The sequence below is a fragment of the Acipenser ruthenus genome, chromosome 9, assembly GCF_902713425.1.
Source record: "Acipenser ruthenus chromosome 9, fAciRut3.2 maternal haplotype, whole genome shotgun sequence".
Taxonomy (NCBI): Eukaryota; Metazoa; Chordata; class Actinopteri; order Acipenseriformes; family Acipenseridae; genus Acipenser; species Acipenser ruthenus.
The window spans coordinates 25,118,653-25,134,113 of record NC_081197.1 but is presented as its reverse complement, the minus strand read 5'-3'; the positions used below and the strand labels follow the sequence as shown (position 1 = coordinate 25,134,113).

The 15,461-nt window shown below is 39.2% G+C and overlaps 1 protein-coding gene across 1 annotated transcript in view; it reads right to left on the bottom strand.

Annotated features, from left to right (window-relative positions):
• Positions 1-15,461, bottom strand: part of ilk (integrin-linked kinase) — a 108,392-nt gene that overhangs the window by 15,801 nt on the left and 77,130 nt on the right. The window contains exons 10-11 of the mRNA XM_034009430.3: positions 9,757-9,878; positions 3,136-3,235 (exon numbers count right to left, since the gene is read on the bottom strand). Coding sequence (XP_033865321.3) covers positions 3,136-3,235; positions 9,757-9,878 — 222 coding nt within the window. The remainder of the gene's footprint in view (positions 1-3,135; positions 3,236-9,756; positions 9,879-15,461) is intronic.

Sequence of the window (15,461 nt, the reverse complement as noted above, 5' to 3'; positions counted from 1 at the left end):
AGGATTAAGCTGCGGTATGTTTACGACGTCGTACCACGTTAGTATCGTGCTTGCAGGTGACCACAATCTGCCTCCCACTGTAGGTAGTTCGAAAATCTGGCGGTTCTAGTGTTAATAATCTGGTAGCTGCTTTCCCCCAGGTTAAGAAAACAACATGTAAAAACATTGGTACACTTGTAATTAAGACTTTCCAGGAAGATGACCTTGGCACAGCTAAGGTTGGAAAGCTGAGTGTGACTGTAAAGTGTCTGAAGTGCTGGACCCATGTAGGTTATCACACAGATGACATGACAGATGTTTTTGAGCCAATATATTCAGGGCTTTTCCAGGTTTCTCATTGCCTTTTATTCTCCACATAGACAGTTTCACTGAATGCCTCAGAGCAGTTCTATACCAGGAACAGGGAGGAAAACTGTATCGTTGGGTACAGCTCCGAAACGTTTTTAAATTACAATTTGCATTCAGGCAAACTGAAATTGTTAGTCCTGAATTAGGCTATTATTGAGCACTTCAAAGCTACGGGACATAGGTGGGTAGCCGAGTTGGCAGACTTTGATTTTAACATCAGATATCGGCCAGGCAAATGGAACGTTGATGTCGATGTGGTATCTCACATTCCACGCGACATGGAAAAATATATGAGTGAATGTAGAGCAGGAACACCCCAGATGCCATTCATGCTGTTATCAGATCTCCACAGGCTCAGGAGGGAAGACAAGCCTCTGGAATACAGCTTTACCACAAACACCTGCACTCTGGAAAGCGCCCTGACTGATACTCCACAAACACGATCAGCCGTGAAAAACTGTGCAGGGCTCAGTTGGAGAATCTGATCGTCAGAATGGTTTTGTAGTGGAAGTCGAAGGGAAACAAAACCCAGGTGAGGGTGGGCAGGAATGGAAGCTAAGCCAGTTGTGGCTTAGTTGCATGAATGGGATAAGCTGAACATTGACCAAGACGGTATTCTGAATAAAAAAATAGTTCTCCCTGAGAAATAGACAACAACAGGTGTACAAGGCATTACATGAGGACATTGGACATCTCGATGCAGAGTGTGTCCTCAGCCTCAGTGGAGACTGCTTCTGTTGGACCCTTAAGAGCAAGGACATTGAGCATTATGTGATCCGGGTCTGTCCCTGTATTAAGCAAAAGAAGCCTAGGTCGGTCTTTAACAGCACCCTTGATTTTAATCAGCACCACAGAGCCTTTCAAGCTGATTTCAATTGATTTCCTACAGAAAGTACTAATTAGAGGAGAAACCTCAAAATGGAGCGAGGTAACCAGTGGTGTAACACAGGGATCAGTATTAGGTCCTCTGCTATTCCTAATCTACATTAATGATTTAGATTCTGGTATAGTAAGCAAACTTGTTAAATTTGCAGACGACACAAAAATAGGAGGAGTGGCAAACACTGTTGCTGCAGCAAAGGTCATTCAAAATGATCTAGACAGCATTCAGAACTGGGCAGACACATAGCAAATGACATTTAGTAGAGAAAAGTGTAAGGTACTGCACACAGGCAATAAAAATGTGCATTATAAATATAATATGCGAAATACTGAAATTGAAGAATCTATGAATAAGACCTAGGAGTTTATGTTGACTCAGAAATGTCTTCATCTAGACAATGTGGGGAAGCTAAAAAAAAGGCCAACAAGATGGTCGGATATGTTGTGAAAAGTGTTGAATTTAAATCAAGGGAAGTAATGTTAAAACTTTATAATGCATTAGTAAGACCTCACCTAGAATATTGTGTTCAGTTCTAGTCACCTTGTTACAAAAAGGATATTGCTGCTCTAGAAAGAGTGCAAAGAAGACCAACCAGAATTATCCCAGGTTTAAAAGGCATGTCGTATGCAGACAGGCTAAAAGAACTGAATCTATTCAGTCTTGAACAAAGAAGACTACGCGGTGATCTGATTCAAGCATTTCAAATCCTAAAAGGTATAGGCAATTACGACCCAGGGGACTTTTTTGACCTGAAAAAAGAAACAAGGACCAGGGGTCACAAATGGAGATTAGATAAAGAGGCATTCAGAACAGAAAATAGGAGGCACTTTTTTACATAGAGAATTGTGAGGGTCTGGAACCAACTCCCCAGTAATGTTATTGAAGCCGACACCCTGAGATCCTTCAAGAAGCTGCTTGATGAAATTCTGGGATCAATAAGCTACTAACAACCAAACGAGCAAGATGGGCTGAATGGCCTCCTCTCGTTTGTAAACTTTCTTATGTTCTTATTTAGAGAAAAAAAAAAAATTTTGGGGGGGGGGGTACATCTTGGTCGAATGGACCATTTCACTGGGTTTGCTCAGGCATACCCTACACGAAAACAAGTCTGGCAAAACAGCCGCCGACCTCATTTTATTCTAGAAATTCGGCATCCCAAAAAGAATACAGCATGACAGGGGAGAGAATTTGAAATGAGCTGTCCTACCAGTTACAAATATTGTGCAAAACTGTAAAGTCCTGTACCACCTCATATCACCCCCAAAGCAATGGGCATGTAGAGCACTTTAATAGGATGCTCTTGGGAATGTTAAGAACGCTCATTCAGAAGTTCAATTAGGCAGATCACCTTAAGAAGATGACTTATGCATATAAAATCTCAATGAAACAACAGGGTACTCTTCATTCTACCTGTTACATGGTCGATCACCCCATTTACCTTATATTGAGCTTGAAACCCCCTGAGGAACCTGTAAGATAAAATTATCACGCCCATGTGGTGCAATGGCAAACACAAATAAAAGGAAGCTATGCGGAACTACATAGAAACTGTTTTTCAGCAGCACTTGTTAGTCTCCACTGGTTTATAAAATTTGCTGGTGTTTCATTGATCTCCTGTGTCGTGTGTAACATAAAACAATTAATATTAATTATATAGTATATTATATTATTAATATAGCTAGCTTTGTAAAAATATGAAAATTCAAATATAATTTGTAAATATTTCATATATTTTATTTCAGAGTTAAATTCAATATACAAAATTAATTAAAAGTAGTTGACATCAACTACTTTTAATTCAGTATTATCTATACATTGAAGAATACAAAGACAAACAAGAACCCTATGACAGTATAAATCTTAATAATTATTAATATTATTAGCCCTAGAAACAACAGCCGTACCTTCTGGGGCGATCCAGGCTGGAGAGTACATTCTCCCAGGGCACTGGAATGAAAACTTAACATCTGCCATGCTGATCCTGGCAGTCATATCCTCATCAATCTGGGGGACAAAGAGACATCATTTTACAAACAACGACTACATTAGGTTATTATCATAACCCTGGTTCCCTGAAATAGAAATGAAGCCATTACCGAATGGGATATATCTCTTATAGTCCGAATTACCTGAGCACTTATATCAAAGCTGCTCCTTTAAGATCACTGTATGCATTAGGCATCGTTACCGCCCCCAGGAGAAAATATGGGAGACACATAAGGCCCAGCGCCATTTTCTCTTCAGGCCTGCTGCGTTGGTGTGAATGCAGCAACCTTGAAGGGTAATGGTTACATTTCTATTTCAGGGAACCAGTGATATGACAATATCCTAACGTTCCTTTTCAAGTACGAAATGTAACTATTCCCGAATGGGATACAATACCCAAGTCGTCACAAGTGAAAGAGTTGCAACACTGGCAGATGTGCTAAAAAAGGAAGATAAACTGCCTTTAGCATTCTGTCTGAAGACCGATTAAGGGTCCATAGCATATGGTCCACAGTACAGTGCGGGAGTGGAATATCACCCAAGAGGTTGCAAGGTCTCTTGTGGAGTGACCTTTTCTGGAGGGGGCAGATTTGCTAGATCATATGCAAGCCAAAGCAAATAAACAATTACTCAGATTCCCGCCAACCCTGGGTGGGGTCAACATTATACACCAGTGCCATAACTGGACAGAGCGTGTGACAGCTACCACATATAATGAGGTAACAAACTCCCCATCTGCGACTTAACTGATTACAGTTAGTCTAGCCAGACACCTTAATCTGAAATGATAACTATCTATCTCAAATTGGTCACATACTTGTTCAATAAAAAGTGGGTATACACCTTTAAAGGGGGACAGTATAAAAGCACACATCTGTTTAGTTTGGGGCGTTCCTATTTTGTGACTTCATGCTGCCTCTGCACCTGTGCTCCTGATTGTGTTTGTTTGTGGGTGCTTTCCTGCCTGTTTGTTTTTCTTGCATTTTTATCAGTAATAGTTGTTTTCTTTTGTTAGTTGTGCTAACTAAGAAACTTATGTACTCTGTAAATCGCTGGATAAAGCAACCTGTGGATTAAAGAAAAAAATTAAAAATACACTGTCGACGGGAATCTGGACTTATATCAAGGACATCGGGCCCAACTAATATATTATATATATATATATATATATATATATATATATATATATATATATATATATATATATACATATATATATATATATATATATATATATATATATATATATACACACACACACACACACACACACACACACACACACACAGTCACCTCCAAAATTATTGGCACCCATGACAGATGAGCAAAAAAGGCTGTATAAAATAAACAAAGGGAAATGAGCTATATTTTATGCTCAAATATATGAGAAAACCATATTATTTTATTCTAATACAATTGCTCTGAGAAAAAGTTTTTTTTATTAATTAACAAGTAATTAATGGATAAGGGCGTCTGCTAAGAAATAAATAATAAATAATAATAATAATAATAATAACATTTTTTCTCAAAAAGATGTCAAAATTATTGGCACCCCTAAAGATTCTTATAAATAAAATCAAACAAAATTAAATCTGCATTAACATTCTACTTCTTTAAGTTCATCTCAGTCTTAAGGAACTGTATTGTGGCCTTCCATGGCTTCCTGTTTCACTGGGGTATAAAAATGAGGTAACACGCATATGAAATCCATTTGTCATCCATCACCATGGGGAAAGGCAAAGAACTCATAAATGAAAAGAGACAAATGGTTGTTGACCTTTATAAATCAGGCAATGGGTACAAAACAATAGCTAAAAAACTAAATATACCACTTACCACTATTAGGGCAATAATTAAGAAGTTTAAAACCACTGGAACTGTAGTAAACTTGCCTGGTAGAGGGCGCAAGTGTATCTTGCCCCCACGCACAGCGAGGCACATGGTTCGGGAGGCAAAGGGAAATCCAAGGTCCACAGTTGGAGAATTACAGAACTTGGTTGCATCTTGGGGTCACCAAGTCTCCAAATCTACAATTAGACGCCACCTCCATGCCAATAGGCTATTTGGAAGGGTTGCCAGAAAAGAAGCCTTTATTGAGAGCAACCAATCAACGTAAGCACCTGGAGTTTGCTAAACGGCATTGGCACTTCGATTGGAACCAGGTGCTATGGTCAGATGAGACGAAAATAGAGCTCTTTGGCCACGCACACCAGCGGTGGGTTTGGCGTCGAAAGAAGGATGCATGTGCAGAAAAGAACCTAATACCTACTGTAAAATATGGTGGTGGATCTTTGATGTTATGGGGCTGTTTTGCTTCCACTGGTCCTGGGGCCCTTGTTAAGGTCAATGGCATCATGAACTCTACCCAGTACCAGGACATTTTAGCCAAAAATCTGGTTGCCTCTGCCAGGAGGCTGAAACTTGGCCACAAGTGGATCTTCCAGCAAGACAATGACCCCAAGCACACATCAAAATCCACAAAGAAATGGTTAATTGACCACAAAATCAACATTTTGCAATGGCCATCTCAGTCTCCGGACTTGAACCCCATTGAAAACCTGTGGTTTCAATTGAAGAGGGCAGTCCATAAGCGCAGACCGAAGGATATCAAGGATCTGGAAAGATTCTGTATGGAGGAATGGTCTAAGATCCCTACCAATGTGTTCTCCAATCTCATTAAACATTATAGAAAAAGACTCGGTGCCGTTATCCTTACAAGGGGAGGGTGCACAAAGTACTGAAAACAAGGGTGCCAATAATTGTGACACTTCATTTTTTTTGGAAATAAATTTATCATTTGAGAAATGTGCAATTTTGGTTGATTCCATTGAATCATTAAAAGTCAAATATATTCCACATGTTGGAAAATTACAATATAGCTCAGTACTGGTATGTATTTTATACAGTCTTTTTTGCTCATCTTTATCAAGGGTGCCAATAATTTTGGAGGTGACTGTGTATATATATATATATATATATATACAGTGCCGTGAAAAAGTATTTCCCCATTTTATTTAAGTGTTTAGTGAGTTTAATTGTGTTATTAGTAATTATCCCTTGCACCTGGCTATCATTGTAAATTACAGCCAGGTGCAGGGTATTTAAAGGAAGCAGCTGGGGCTGCTGTGTGAAGAGCCCGCTTGTAAGTGAGTGCAGGCGTACAAAGAGAAAGGTAGAGTGAAACCTTTGGTAGAGTGTGCTGTATAACTTTGTGTTTGTTTTGTTTTCTTTGGCAACAGGTAAACCGCTTAGCTGTCCCGTTCATAGTTTAGGTTCCTGTTTGGTGTTTTAGTTTAGTGCTCAAGTAAAGAGCTGGGTGTTTGTTTTGTTTATGTGTTTATTAAAAAAATATAGTGCGTCAGCACTTTGAAACCTCCAAATCTGTGTCCTGGGTCTATTTTTAAAGGGGCAACGAACCTGAGTGGGTGCGGTTCATTTACAATATGCATTTAAACTTTTGACTATGTGTTGTAGTCAAAAGTTTAAATACCAATGAAAATTTATAATTTCTAAAAATTTCTTAAACAAAGAATTATATTAGATTTTAAGGAAAAATCTTTTGTGGATGAAGAAAAAAAGTGTTAGAAGAAATAGATTTACAATTATTTATTCCAGCAATTCATACCCTGACAAGGAAAATTAAATTAATAGCTAGTTGAGGCACCTTTAGCAATAATAACCTCAATAATAACTTTTCTTTATACGCCTCACCAGACTCTCCAAACTTAACAACTATCTGCATGACCAAATAGCTAAATTTTTGTTTCATCACTCCACACAACCTTTGACCAGAACTCGTATCCATCATTCAAATGCTGTTTTGCAAACTTTAAGCGATTGTCCTTGTGACGTTTTCCTTGACAGGCCACCACTGAGACCTTCCCATGCAATACTCAACCTATGGTTCAAATGGAAACCCCACCAGTCCCACTTGCAGCCAATTCACTTTGAATATATTTGGCAGTCAATCTCGGATTGTTATTAAGCTTCCTCACAATTCTTCTATTTGTTCTTGGGGAAATAACCTTCTTTCTTCCAGACTGAGGGAGCATTGTGACAGTACCATGAGTCTTGTACCTCTTGATAACAGAAACTATAGTTAACATTGGGATACTCTAATGCTTGGAAATCTTGTATCCTTCTCCAGCTTTGACAATAAATAATTTTCTGCCTTCAGATAGCTCTTTACATTTTCCCATATTGACTTATTGGTAGTGACAGCAATCATCCTATGCCTAACCCTTTTATACTCTCTAAGAATGTTCATCTACAATCCAGCAATCCAGGTGACGTTGTCCATCAAATCAACACTATGAAGGTCACTCTTGAAATCAGGACTTAAAGGATGTGTGGCAGGAAGAATACCTCTGTTAAGAAAGGGGAACAAGACTAAAAGGCTAAAATATGCACAAGAACACAGAAATTGCACTATGGAACAATGGTCAAAGGTGCTCTGTACTGTTGATGGGTGGACAATGACACCTGTGCCTTCTGCCAGTTCTGTTGTCATATAATATATATTGAATTTATTTAAAATTTTGTTGTGTCAGTGCCTCAGAGTTTCATGCATTTAAATGAGGATTTTTTTCCACTTATCTACACACCATACTCCACACTGTTAAGGGGAAAAAAATTACATATTAAAAATACAAAACTGAAAGACCATAATTGGATAAGTCTCCACCCCCCTGAGATAATACTTAGTGGAAGCACCTTTGGCAGCAATTACAGCTGTGAGTCTGTTGGGATAGGACTCTACCAACTTTGCAAACCTAGCTTTGGCAATATTTGACCATTCTTCTTCACAAAACTATTCAAGCTCTGTCAAGTTCCTTGGCGAGCGTTGATGGACGGCAATTTTCAAGTCATGCCAGAAATTTGCGATTGGATTTAGATCGGGGCTCTGACTGGGCCACTCAAGGAGATTTGCCTTTTTGTTCCTTGGCCACTCCAGTGTAGCTTTGGCTGTGTGCTTTGGGTCGTTGTCATGCTGAAAGGTGAACTTCTGTCCCAGTTTCAGCTTTCTTGCAGAGGGCAGCAGGTTTTCCTCAAGGAATTATCTGTACTTTGCTCCATTCATTTCCCCTTCTATCCTGACAAGTGCCCCAGTCCCTGCTAATGAGTAACATCCCCATAACATGATGCTGCCACCACCATGCTTCACTGTGTTGGGTTTGCGCCAAAAAGTTCCATTTAAGTTTTGTCAGACCACAAAACTTTTTGCCACATGGCTACAGAATCTCATGAGTGTTTTTTTGCATACTTCAAATGGGATTCAAGGTGGTCTTTCTTGAGTAATGGCTTCCTTCTTGCCACCCTACCATATACACCAGAGTGCTTGGGATATTGTTGTCACATGCACACTTTGACCAGTCTTGGCTATAAAAGCCTGTAGCTCTTACAAAGTTGCCATTGGCCTCTTGGTAGCCTCTCTGATAAAGAAGCCACTAATCTCCTTCTTGCTCGGTCATCCAGTTTGGAGGGACGGCCTGATCTAGGCAGGGTCTTGGTGGTGCCATACACCTTCCACTTCTTAATAATCGTCTTGACCGTGCTCCAAGGGATATTCAAGGCCTTTGATATTTTTTTATACCTATCCCCTGATCTGTGCCTTTCAACAACTTTGTCCCGGAGTTCTTTTGAAAGCTCCTTGGTGCTCATGGTTGAGTCTTTGCTTTGAAATGCACTTCTCAGCAGAGGGAACCTACAGGAACTGCTGAATTTATCCTGAAATTATGTGAATCACTACAATTTAACACAGGTGGAGGCCACTTAACTTGGTGTGTGATTTTGAAGGCAATTGGTTATACCTGAGTTAATTTCGGATTGCTATTAAGGGGGGTGGACACTTATTCAACCAAGCTATTTCAGTTTTTATTTTTAATTAATTTTTCTACAAATTTCTAGAATATCTTTTTCACTTGGAAGTTGTGGGGTAGGATATGTAGATAAATGAAAAAATATATATATTTTTAATGCATTTTAATTCCAGGCTATAAGGCAACAAAAGGTGAACATTTTGAAAGGGGGTGTAGACTTTCTATAGGCACTGTATATTGACTCAATTACTCCCTTGGGAAACATGTAAGAATGTCGTAAGAATAAAGGTAGCAAACATTTTTATAGGTGTCAATGAAAACAGGACATTTTATTGTAGCAGTAAAGTAAATAAACAAACTAACATAAAAATGTCCTGAGTGAATGCAGAGAACTCTTCAGGAAGGACACGTGTTCCAGGTTTCTCGAGTCACCGGGGGGTTGCAGCAGTGAAATACAAATAACAATTGGGGCATTCCAAACTGGGGGAAAAACCGGGGTAAAAAACAAAACCAAAAAAAACAAACATTGGCAACAACTACATTAAAAAAAAAAGGAAAAGTATAAAAATCTTTGACACAAGGTTAAATATTTTTCAGCTGAACAGAAACATCATTGAAAACGAGTATTTTTATGTAAGGATCTTTGTGAAGAATAAAACTTCCTAATACTTTCCCCCCCATTTCCCGTGCTTCCCTTTGGGGCACTGTGGAGTTACTCACCATGATGCTCTTGCTGTTGAGATAATGTCGGGGGATCAATGGTTCCAGGGTGTGTAGGAACGCCATCCCGCGAGCGATATCCAGCCCAAACTTCACAGCCTGTGTCTGATCAACCACAAAGTCTGAAAGAGAGAAAAAAAGTCTATATTATCATTCATTCAGCGATTATACAGAACGTTATTACTATAACCCTAGTTCACTAAAACAGAAATGTAACCAATGCTAAGGTAATTGTGCCCTCGTTGAGGCAATTTCTTTCATCGGTGTAAACTGGGAGCTTCCACAGCACAGGGGTTGAATACTTATGCAAGCAAGATATTTCAGTTTTTTATTTTTCTTAAAAATATTTCCCAACATAAAACCAATGTCACCTTACAATAATTGATTTTGAGTTCAGTGTTTTAAAATAAAATATCAAACAGAACGAAATTTCAATGTACCATTTGTAATTCAGTAATATGAGAGAATTGGTCAGGGGTCTGAATACTTTTGCAAGGCACTGTATATATATATATATATATATATATATATATATATATTATATATTATATATATACACACATAGACATACACATAGACATACACAGTGCCGTGAAAAAGTATTTACACCCTGTCTGATTTTCTGCATTTTTGTACATTTTTCACATTGTATTTGGTCACATTTTTTTGTGGGTTGTAGTAGTATATAGAGGGAGTCTGAGAGACAAAATGACACCAAAGTTTGGTGCTTCTTTCATTTGTTGGTGTGCAAGGTAATCAAATATGCAATCTTCAGGTTAACTCAACCCAATTAAAGGGATAAATTAGGGTCAGCTGTTTGAGTACTTTGGTTAACAACCAGGCCTGATTTGGGCCAGCCCTGCCCATTATAAATCTGACTAACTTTGGCCCTTACCAGTGAAGTTGTCAGCACACAGGTTCTAGAGGCACATCATGCCACGAACAAAAGAAATTCCTGAAGACCTCCGGAAAAAAGTTGTTGATGCCTATCAGTCTGGAAAGGGTTACAAAACCATTTCTAAGGCTCTGGGGCTCCACCGAACCACAGTCAGAGCCATATTGTCCAAATGGAGAAAGCTTGGGACAGTAGTGAATCTTCCCAGGAGTGGCCGTCCTGCCAAAATCTCTCCAAGAGCAAGGCGTAAAATCGTCCAGGAAGTCACAAAGAACCCTGGAACAACATCCAGGGATCTACAGGCCTCTCTCGCCTTGGCTAAGGTCAGTGTTCATGACTCCACCATCAGAAAGACACTGGGCAAAAATGGGATTCATGGCAGAGTAGCAAGGCAGAAACCATTGCTCACTAAGAACATGAATGCTCGTCTCAAGTTTGCCAAAAAGCACCTGGATGATCCTCAAGAGTTCTGGAACAATGTTCTATGGACAGATGAGTCAAAAGTGGAACTTTTTGGCCGACATGGGCCCTGTTATGTCTGGTGAAAACCAAACACTGCATTCCACAGTAAGAACCTCATACCAACGGTCAAGCATGGTGGTGGTAGTGTCATGGTTTGGGGATGCTTTGCTGCATCAGAACCTGGACGCCTTGCCATCATTGAAGGAACCATGAATTCTGCTCTGTATCAGAGAATTCTACAGGAGAATGTCAGGCCATCCGTCTGTGAGCCGAAGCTGAAGCGCAGCTGGGTCATGCAGCAAGACAATGATCCGAAACACACAAGAAAGTCTACATCAGAATGGTTGAAGAACAAGAAATTTAATGTTTTGGAAAGGCCTAGTCAAAGTCCAGACCTAAACCTCATTGAGATGTTGTGGCAGGACCTGAAACGAGTAGTTCATGCTCGAATACCCACAAATGTCACTGAGTTGAAGCAGTTCTGCATGAAGGAGTGGGCCAAGATTTCTCCATGGCGCTGTGAGAGACTAATCAATAACTACAGGTAGTGTTTGGTTGCAGTTATTGCTGCTAAAGGTAGCGTAACCAGTTATTGAGTCTAAGGGGGCAATTACTTTTTCACACGGGGGCATTGGGTGTTGCATAACTTTCTTTAATAAATAAATCAAATATGTATCAAATTTGTGTGTTATTTGTTCACTCAGGGTCCCTTTTATCTAATATTAGGTTTTGGATGAAGCTCTGATAACATTCAGTATCAAAAATATGCAAAAATGCAGAAAGTCAGACAGGGGGCAAATACTTTTTCATGGCACTGTATATATATATATATATATATATATATATATATATATATATATATATATATATATATATATATATATATCTTATAGCCCAAATTACCTGAGCACTTGTATCAAGGCTACTCCTTTAACCCTTTACGGTCCATTTATTCAGCGCTTCTCAGACGCGTCAGGTCCAATTTATTTTCACACGCGCAGTTTATTTTAGACGTGCTGTTTAAAAGTATTTTTTTTAACAGTAAAACAGGTTTAAAAGGCACTGCATATCAACAGGACACTCTGTACTGCATCTCCAGCCCCGCCCCACCCCTTGTTCACTGTATTTTTCACATACCTCTTCATAGTAGTGCATACTGATAAATCATCTCCTGATCACTCGTTTTATCACCAAACTCCTCAATAATGCGATCCAAGTCATTATTTTATTACTTTAACACCAAAAAAAGCTCTGCAAATGTCTGTGATATTCTTTGTGCGCTGGATGGAGAAGCAGCTATCTTGTTTGTTTATGTCAGTGTGATCTCAGTGGTGCCGGGGCTATCTGTATTGCTGACATTCTTTTTTCGGCTTCTCTCGGCTCCTATCAGTCTCACTCGGCCATTGAATGGTTTTCTCAGCTTTTTCCAGAGAAAAAAACGACCTGTTTTTTACGTCTTTTTGATGATGTCAGACAGGGTCCGACATTGGACCGTTAAGGGAAAATTGCAATGTCCGACACAGGACCGCAAAATGTTAAGAGCCCCGTATGCGTCAGACGTCGTTTCCGCTCTCTGGGAGATAAATCTGAATAAATAGTGACGCATAAGGCTCAGCACCATTTTCTCTTCAGGCCTGCTACATTGGAGTGAACGCAGCGACCTTGAAGGGTAATGGTTTCAGGGAACCAGGATTATGGTAATAACCTAACGTTCCCTTTCAAGTACGAAAAGTAACCATTACTAAATGGGACTCAATACCCAAGCCGTCGCAAGTGAAGGACTTGCAGCACCTGCAGTTGTGCTAATAAGGAAGAAAAACTGCATTTAGCATTCTACAGTAGAGTGAGGGAGCACCCTCATGCAGTGTATGTGTGTATGGCTGACTACCCCGGGACTTAAAGTGGAACATAATAAAAATGTGTGGCCTATACTGCAGCGTAGCAAATGTCTGCGACAGATACAACAGCCAGGAGGATGCAAGGTCTCTTGTGGTGAGACCAATTACCTTTTCTGGTGGGGGCAGGTTGGCTCTTGACCGTGTCTGCAATCCACCTCGACAGCTGCTGTTTAGACAGGGCTTGTCCATGGAACTTTGACCCGAAGCAAATAAACAATTGCTCGGATTGCTGCCAAATCTGGGTGCGGTCAACATAATAGGTCAGTGCCTTGACTGGACACAGCGTATGGAACTTTCTGTCCTTAAGAACATAAGAACATAAGAAAGTTTACAAACGAGAGGAAGCCATTCAGCCCATCATGCTCGTTTGGTTGTTAGTAGCTTATTGACCCAGAATCTCATCAAGCAGCTTCTTGAAGGATCCCAGGGTGTCAGCTTCAACAACATTACTGGGGAGCTGGTTCCAGACCCTCACAATTCTCTGTGTAAAAAAGTGCCTCCTATTTTCTGTTCTGAATGCCCCTTTATCTAATCTCCATTTGTGACCCCTGGTCCTTGTTAATTTTTTCAGGTCAAAAAAGTCCCCTGGGTCGACATTGTCTATACCTTTTTGAATCAGATCGCCGCGTAGTCTTCTTTGTTCAAGACTGAATAGATTTAATTATTTTAGCCTGTCTGCATACGACATGCCTTTTAAACCCGGGATAATTCTGGTTGGTCTTCTTTGCACTCTTTCTAGAGCAGCAATATCCTTTTTGTAATGAGGTGACCAGAACGGAACACAATATTCTAGGTGAGGTCTTACTAATGCATTATAAAGTTTTAACATTACTTCCCTTGATTTAAATTCAACACTTCTCACAATATATCCGAGCATCTTGTTGGCCTTTTTTATAGCTTCCCCACATTGTCTAGATGAAGACATTTCTGAGTCAACATAAACTCCTAGGTCTTTTTCATAGTTTCCTTCTTCAATTTCAGTATCTCCCATATGATATTTATAATGCACATTTTTATTGCCTGCATGCAATACTTTACACTTTTCTCTATTAAATGTCATTTGCCATGTGTCTGCCCAGTTCTGAATGCTGTCTAGATCATTTTGAATGACCTTTGCTGCTGCAACAGTGTTTGCCACTCCTCCTATTTTTGTGTCATCTGCAAATTTAACAAGTTTGCTTACTATACCAGAATCTAAATCATTAATGTAGATTAGGAATAGCTAATACTGATCCCTGTGGTACTCCACTGGTTACCTCGCTCCATTTTGAGGTTTCTCCTCTAATCAGTACTTTCTGTTTTCTATAACCACTCCCTAATCCATGTGCATGCATTTCCTTGAATCCCTACTGCGTTCAGTTTGAGAATTAATCTTTTATGCGGGACTTTGTCAAAAGCTTTCTGGAAATCTAAATAAACCATGTCGTATGCTTTGCAATTATCCATTATCAATGTTGCATCCTCAAAAAAGTCAAGTAGGTTAGTTAGACACGATCTCCCTTTCCTAAAACCATGCTGACTGTCTCCCAGGATATTGTTACCATATAGGTAATTTTCCATTTTAGATCTTATTATAGTTTCCATAAGTTTACATATAATAGAAGTCAGGCTTATTGGTCTGTAGTTACCTGGTTCGGTTTTGTCTCCCTTTTTGTGGATCGGTATTACATTTGCAATTTTCCAGTCTGTCGGTACAACCCCTGTGTCAAGAGACTGTTGCATGATCTTGGTTAGCAGTTTGTAAATAACTTCTTTCATTTCTTTGAGTACTATTGGGAGGATCTCAACCGGCCCAGGGGATTTGTTTATTTTAAGAGCCCCTAGTCCCTTTAACACTTCTGCCTCTGTTATGCTAAAGTTATTTATAATTGGATAGGAACATGTCGACATGTCGGGCATGTTGTCCGTGTCCTCCTTTGTAAAAACCTGTGAAAAGTAATCATTTAATATATTTGCTATTTTTTTCTTCATCTATGATTTTGACATTTGTGTCTCTTAGACATTTAACCTCCTCTTTGAATGTTCTCTTGCTGTTATATTATTGGAAAAACATTTTGGAATTGGTTTTAGCCCCCTTAGCAATATTGATTTCTATCTCTCTCTTGGCCTTTCTAACTTCCTTTTTGAATTGTGTTTGCAGTTCCAAGTACTCTTTCTGTGTACTTTGTTTTTGGTCCCTTTTAAACGCTCTGAAAAGCACCTTTTTTCGCTGAATATATTTTTTAATTGATCTATTAAACCATTTTGGCCATTTTGTTTTAGATTTAGATTCGTCTACTTTTGGGATGCAATTGTTTTACGCCTCTAGTACTACATTTTTAAAAAACAGCCATCCTTTTTCTGTGGATGTTTTCTCTATTTTACTCCAATCTACTTCTGTTAGTCTCTGTTTCATCCCTTCATAGTTTGCTTTTTTAAAATTGTAAACCTTAGCATTAGTCATTACTTTT